We start from the raw sequence: 7,072 nt of genomic DNA, 5'->3' as shown, positions 1-7,072 counted from the left end.
GCCCTGAACCAAAACCTAGAGGGGGGGGGGGGTACCTAGAACTATGATTAATTGTGGGGTGGGTCCTCACTCCTGCCAACGGGAGAGGGAGGGAGACCGCGGCAAGGAGGAGACGTGGTGTAGCAGCTAGGGTTGGAGAACGCTTCGTTTCTCAAGACAGTATGGATATATGTAATTTTTCCCAAAGAAAACAGAGACAAAGGTCAGTCCCAATGTTTTTCTCTCCCTCAATATAACCAGAGAAACGAATACAACAAAAGCACTAGTGGGTCCCAGCACAGTGTCCATAGAGGAACAGCACAGCATGAGAAGCAAACATTCTCAACTATGGAGAGAACAAAACATAGGTGTGGTAATTCTTTAGACACGGGAACAGGTTTTCGCTGGCCAATACAACTTTTTACTTCAGTAGTGGAACTATCGGGAGGTATATAAATCGCACATATATACATCAGATAGTTGTTCAACTTGTAAGATTACAATAGCTACAAATCCCACGTAAACACAGGTAGCTTATGAAATTCGAAGCAGTTGTATGCCAAAAAAGAAACTAATCTGATCATGTGGATAGATCACCGAATTTTAGTGACAACAAGACATCAACAGCTCCGCAATAAGGCGGTTCGCTCAACATCTTTCGCCAGAAGCATTTGATCAATTTTGTCAGTGAGTTGGCTCTAGGTCTAACCTCAGAATAACACTAGCTGTGTATTGGGTCCTTCAACCTCTGGGTATCCTTTAAACAATGGTAAGAAGCACATCAATTTAGTATGTACATCAGGATCCTCTCCATGCATTTGCATCATCGGAAGCACTACAGGCTTGTGTTTGTGAAGGGATACCGCCAAGGTCGCCATCCAAACTCATCTGTTGCACTTCAACAGATGATAATATTTTGATGCTCTTCACACAGCTCACAAACTCCCTGTTGACAAAGTTTTCCGAATCATGAGGGATTGAGGTGGGGCGGTTTAAGAAAGAGTTACGGATAATACTTGATAGATGATAGTGGAAGGGAAGAACTTACTCCCATGGGTCATCTCCAACAAGGAGGATGTCGTTTTCATGATCAACATAGACTAGCTTCCAGTCCATTCTGTACGGATCTTCGAGCTGACCTTGAATACCAAACATGCATGCAAGATCATGCCGAAGTTCATCATAATTTGTATACCGTGTGATGTCGATTGATCTCCCCACAGATCCACGCTTTTGAACCTTCAAATTAAGATAGTTTGGCACATAACAAAAATTAATGCTACTCGTATAGGGAATTAAGAATAACTTGGGTGTGAATAATGATCTCAGGATGCTTCGATTGTTAGGTTAGGACTTTTACACATGCGACACTGGAACAGGAGTTAATGATGCTCCAGGACATAAGGATAATGTTTAGTCCTAGCAAAACAGGATAATCATGATCAAAATAGACATGGATATGGAGAAAATTTTACAAACACAACCTCCATGGAATGCTTCAAATTCAGATTATTAGTTTCTACCAATTGACCATTGGGTATTTAGGCTACATAATAGCCTCCCTGACCCTATTTAAATAGATTTCAATACCTTGCAGAGCTAAAGGATTTGCAAAGGAGTTGAAAAACAGCATGTTTTATGAATTTGCAGGGCTATATCCAAACCAACTAATACTAACAAAGAAAAATTTCAAGTATTTCTAAGCATCCCCAATCCAGAATCAAGTACGCATATTCAAGTTAAGAGGCATGTAGGATCAGTTGTGGCGTGTGCAGTGTGCATTAAATATACTACTTCACAGGGTACTTCACAATTTTGAGAGTGCACGTGTAGGTATCCCGTGATAAACACTCTTATAAGTAAACAGTACCAACCTTAGTGAAAGTTCTCATCCGCTGTGTTTGATTATTCCACAACCCTTGGCTTGGCATTCCACCATCATTAACAGCAATATCACCTGAACATCCAGGCTTGAAGGATATGTCAGGCACACCAAATGACTGGGAACTGAATGCGGCAGAGGATAGCTCATTATCAACCTCCCTGTGATCCCTTTGCCCAGAAGGAAGATTGCAAATATCCTTTCCGGAACCCATCCCTCTTGACAACAGGGCATCCGGCATCAGTGAATCCACATTTTCCGCAATAAGAAAGTTATCCCTTGGGTCGACTTGAGCATTGCTGTCCAAACAAACTGGGGGAAAGGAAAAGCCTTCTCGTGGGCTCTCATCTAAACAAAAGGACGTGGCAGATGACGCATCCAGTTGATCTGAAACTGGGTATCGATTGGGTACTGGAATCGTTTCTTTGCTACTCTGCAGATCATTCTTGTTTCGGTTATCTGGCTTGCTTTGAATTTCCTGAAGTAAGTTATCAATATGTGGCGATGTTGTCATGTCAGTTAAGTTTCTGCTCCCTTGGTGTGTTCTGCTCAATGAATTCATTGGAGAAAGACGATTGGCAGATGGAGCAGTTGAGCTTGACGGATCCTCGCTCTCGGCAAGTGCCGAGTGAGACCTTGCAAGCTGCTGGGGCGTCAGAGATCCTGTGATGTTGTTTGAAGGTGTTTGATGTGATTGTTTGAACTGGACCATAGCATCAGAGCCGCTCAGCTGGTGTTGCAAAATCTGTTGCTGGAGATATTCCTGATTTTTCTGAGATAACTGTTGCATCAACTGGGACTGATGCTGCGGGTTCAGTTGAGATAACATATTTTGCTGCTGAATCTTTTGAAGCAGCTGCAGCTGCATTTCTGGTTGTGACAGTTGTTGTAACTGCTGTTGCTGACTCTGTAAAAGGGCCTGCTGATACTCTGCTGCTTGCTGGACCTGTGGTGCCTGGCCCAGAGCTGGCTGCTGCAAAGAAGATGCAGTTGGTAAACCTGGAAATCCTGGGCGCTGGGTAGGCGACTTTGGTAAACCCAACTGTTGTAGCTGGGAGGAAGACGGCTGGAAAATCTGGCTCAACATTTGTGCTTGCGAAACAGCCTGTCCACCTTGGGGCTGTTGTTCTCTCAGCTTATGCTGCTCCATTGACGGCATACTTGCAGCGGTCTTCAACTGCTGCTGTGGCTGTGACTGCTGCCTCTGGAGATGTTCTTGCTGCTGCTGTGGCAGTGACTGCTGACGCTGGAGATGTTCTTGCTGCTGCTGGAGATGAATGGCATTCTGCTGCAGCAATTGGGCTTGCTGTTGCTGAACCGCAGAACTTTGCTGTGATTGCTGGACCTGCTGCTGTTGTTGTAGTTGGTGGGACTGCTGTTGATGTTGAGCCATTGCGGCGTGGTCCATTTTTGAGCCAACCTGTGAGTTAGGTAAACTAATATTTTGGCTTTGCATATTGAATCTTCTCATCAGGTCGTCATTGCCAGTGCCCATCCCATCCTGCATAGCCATTGCACTGGAGTTCAAGTACGGCGCCTGCACAGCTGGGGCACCAGCTGGTAGCATCTGAGGATTCTGCTGCATAGCCATCCATTGAACTAAGCTCAGGCCTGGAAATAATTGACTTTGGACATCTTTTAGGGCAAAGTCATCACCAAGCCATGGCATGGCTCTTTTGAAAGCACTATCAACCTCGCCTTCATCATCTGCAAAATATATTAAGTTTGCAAGTTATATATCTTCAGAAAAGTGCTTAAACTGATCAAGAAGTTAACTTCAGCATATGTATTAAAAGCAAGAACTTCACATAATGACCATACAAGCAAGAGGAACCATATGATTGAAATATAAGTCAGTATGTTGATTCAACTTATATTTATAATTCAACGAATACTCCACACTTCTTGCTGTTAATTCATGAGTAGAGTTTATTATACACATGCAAGAAGTATCATATTCAGGAAAAGACCTTCCCATATTTATAGAACTTAAGTTTGCGATGTCCTAAATACCAGTTTATGAATGCAACAAAAATAGAATGATAACAGGATTAAAAGGCTGAAACGCCCAAAGGTTGAGATTACGAAAAACAAAAATGTACTGTTCCTAAACCATACTACCATACATAGAACTCAATAAGCAGAAGTATCTGCACCTGGCATTCCTGGCTGCTTAGGAAGTTTTGGCCTGAAAAATGGTGGTGGACAAATATAAAAAGGTGTGGCAACTGGTTCGATCTCCCATATCGAAACACGAGTGCGCCTCTCAGATGCAGTTGATTCATCCCAGCCAACCTATCTTGGAAAAAGGAGATCAAGTCAGGAGAAGCGCAAATATCATTTACGTTTGTTTGTATCAGATTATTGGTATCTATAATATTTGCTCAGTGTCAGGGTTGACTTGTGTAAATGTAAGCTGACTATTTGATGGAGATGTTTTCTTACTAAACACAGCTGGGTGATATGGGATATGAAAACGCTGCAGAACTGAAAATGAGACCAGCGGCACACCTGAAGGTTACGCCAATGAGAATTCTTCCACCGCACCGGATCCAAGTCACCAATACCCGTGATCGTGCCCATGTACCTTCGGACCCCCGAATCCTCAGTCTCAAACAGCATCCTGAACCGCATCCCGAGAGAAACTTGTGTATACAGAGCCTTGTTATATTTTGCTAAAGGGATGACAAATTCTGATGGGCTCGCCCTATCCAAAACAAATGTTATGAGTTTATTGTGCTGGATAGCAACAGTGTCTGCATGCGGGATATTAAGTAACAACTACACTACCTTGGATTGTAGAAAATAGTAAAAGGACTACTGTTTGCGGCGGCGTGGGCTGCTGCTGCTAGAATCCCAATGTGCATGCTGTCGCTCGATAAAACTGATGATGATAAAGCTGGCTGAGGTCTTGTAGCACGCCGTATGCCTAAGAGAAGCTGAGATTTCTCATCCCTGAAAAAGAAGCTTATTCCTTGTAAATAGTTTAAGAGCTCTGCCATTTAAACTCGGAATTTGATGACACTACCTTATAAACAGAACTGAATCACCAGCTAAAAGCCTTTTTGTACTGACAAAGACACTCCAACCAGTTGTCAAAAGGTGTCTCTTTGGTTGACCTGCATGTGCATGTGCAGAAAAGTAGAGGGATAAGTACACGATGTTGTTGATTGACCAACCAACATGTCCCAGTGCAAAGACTGCCTTAAAGTTCCAAGAAAAAGAACGCTAATAGGACATATCTGGCAAAAATGCAAACTGGTGACTAAGTCCATGAAAATCAACAGGAAAGTTTTCGAAATGAAATTGTGCCCACTAACTGTAGCACTAGAAAGCTACAATTTGTAAGTTCGGTTAAAATGTGAAATTTCAAAAAGATCGGGTTTGCACGGGATACTGTACCCACTAACTGTAAAAATATGGCTAAACATAGGTAGTTGCTCCACAACAATATGGCAGGTAACTGCTTATCAACTTTTATTTAACAATAAATGCATACATACCTCGAAAAATGTGTCGGAATTTCCATGGAATGTCATGAAGATCCTTGGCCATCAGCTCTTGAGCGGGTGGTTGCATCGTAAAGTCCTATCGAACATGTTACCCTGGTAAGGCAGGTACTTACTAAATCTGATAAATTCATACTTTAATCTAAGTTATTTCAAGGTTATGAGGTAATTATTCTTACTAGCGGTGGGAATATTTTTTCCGCCGCACGACGTGGCACCGAGAATCCACCATGAGTACTTGTGTCGCTCGCCGTCAGTGTCTTGCAAAAGAACTCCACCGGCTGCTTGTTTTGCTTCAGACCCAGTTCAGATGCCAGCATTGCGTCCCGGTCATACTGACATGCATATGCAGAGATGTTATGAGAATTTTCAAAGAGAACACATGGCACGGGAAATCAAGAAATCCGCTAACTTACTTTGTTAACAGGCTGAAGCGTCATCTGAGCATAAACTTCGTCCGTTTCAGAATCTGCCTGTGCAAACAAATATGGGTGCCCAATCAGGAAAACGGGAGGAGAAACAAAAGGCAAACTGTTACACTGCAACCCCAGTAGAAAAGGGGGGAAAATAAACACATACATGTAGGGTGAGGCTCAGAAGCTTGCAGATGAGCTTAGAAGGAAGAGACGGGTAATTGGGGATGATGTCCACCTCCTTGTGCATCGAAGCGGCGACCTGCCCAAGAAGGGGGACTTTCAGTAGGGCGCTCGAGAAGGGGAATTTTCACCTGCAGTTGAGAGATAAATGACGCACCTGCTCGCTGTGGCCCTGTGGAAAGTAGACGACAAGGCTGCCCACCGGCGGCATCGCCACCAGAGGCCCGGAACAGGCATGCCACAGCTCCGAGTTGATGGCCTTCTTCTCCCCTGCTTCGCAAACGCGCGCCCAGTGGTTACTTACAGTGCATCCATCAGACGATTATAGTAGTACATGCTTATCTTGCAAACATTCATAGGAAGGTCATGCAGAAAAGTACAAATCTTGCGCAGGATGTAACAGAAATCAGTTGCAACCAACCGCTACAGCTGAGTCTGGGTGCACGGTGCATCAACAGCAATGGCCATGAATGAACTTAGCAAATGCAGAGATGCTTAAGCTGGTACTAGTACTAATTGGCGTGTATCCTTGAGGGGGATTAGAGTGTTCATTAATGAAGTAGTAGAGTGAGTAAGCATGGGCAGAGGAGGAGATTCGCACCCTCCGGCGGGCCGGGCGAGACGCCGGCCGATTCCTGGTCCTTCATCCCGGCGAGATCCCGATCCAAATCTGGCCTTCCGATACGCGAATATCCGCCTCCGCTTGTCGCTCCTCCGCCTTTTTATCAGCTGGCCCAGTAGCTCGGAGGGCGCACGGGCGCCTTTCCAGCTACGGCAGGCCGCACGAGGCGGCGGCGGCGAGTATAAAATCCGCGATCAGGCGAGGAGCGAGCCGCACGCCCGCCGCGTAAAGCGAGAGAGATTCTCCGCCGTCGCCCTGCAGCTCGGCCGCGGCGCCTCCGCGCATGCAGCACGCGGCCCCGGGCTAGCGCTGCTGGCCAGCTTCCGGCTCCCCCGAGCACCAGGTGCTCGTCGTCCTCCCGGCGGCGCGCGCTTGGGGGCTCCGGCGAAAGCGCGTGGGTGGGGGCGCGGGTGCTTTGGCACGGCCAGGAGGACACGGTTGTGGGAGGAGGGAGGCAGGCCACGAGCGGAGGCCGGGATGGGAA

General features: G+C 45.7%; 1 protein-coding gene across 1 annotated transcript; it reads right to left on the bottom strand.

The window, feature by feature from the left end:
- Positions 1-428: 428 nt before the first annotated feature.
- Positions 429-7,066, bottom strand: LOC119334439 (auxin response factor 16-like). The gene is made up of 13 exons (XM_037607005.1): positions 6,568-7,066; positions 6,124-6,236; positions 5,950-6,045; positions 5,787-5,843; positions 5,550-5,705; positions 5,365-5,449; positions 4,890-4,980; positions 4,652-4,816; positions 4,373-4,568; positions 4,018-4,156; positions 1,854-3,568; positions 1,028-1,218; positions 429-925 (listed from the first exon to the last, which is right to left on the bottom strand). Exons 1-13 carry the CDS (start codon positions 6,611-6,613, stop codon positions 778-780), a joined length of 3,198 nt encoding a protein of 1,065 aa, XP_037462902.1. The 5' UTR covers positions 6,614-7,066; the 3' UTR covers positions 429-777.
- Between the last annotated feature and the right edge of the window lie 6 nt (positions 7,067-7,072).

The sequence above is a fragment of the Triticum dicoccoides genome, chromosome 7A, assembly GCF_002162155.2.
Source record: "Triticum dicoccoides isolate Atlit2015 ecotype Zavitan chromosome 7A, WEW_v2.0, whole genome shotgun sequence".
In the NCBI taxonomy this organism is placed as follows: domain Eukaryota; kingdom Viridiplantae; phylum Streptophyta; class Magnoliopsida; order Poales; family Poaceae; genus Triticum; species Triticum dicoccoides.
The sequence above is the reverse complement of the archived record's forward strand: the minus strand, read 5'-3'. Positions and strand labels throughout refer to the sequence as shown.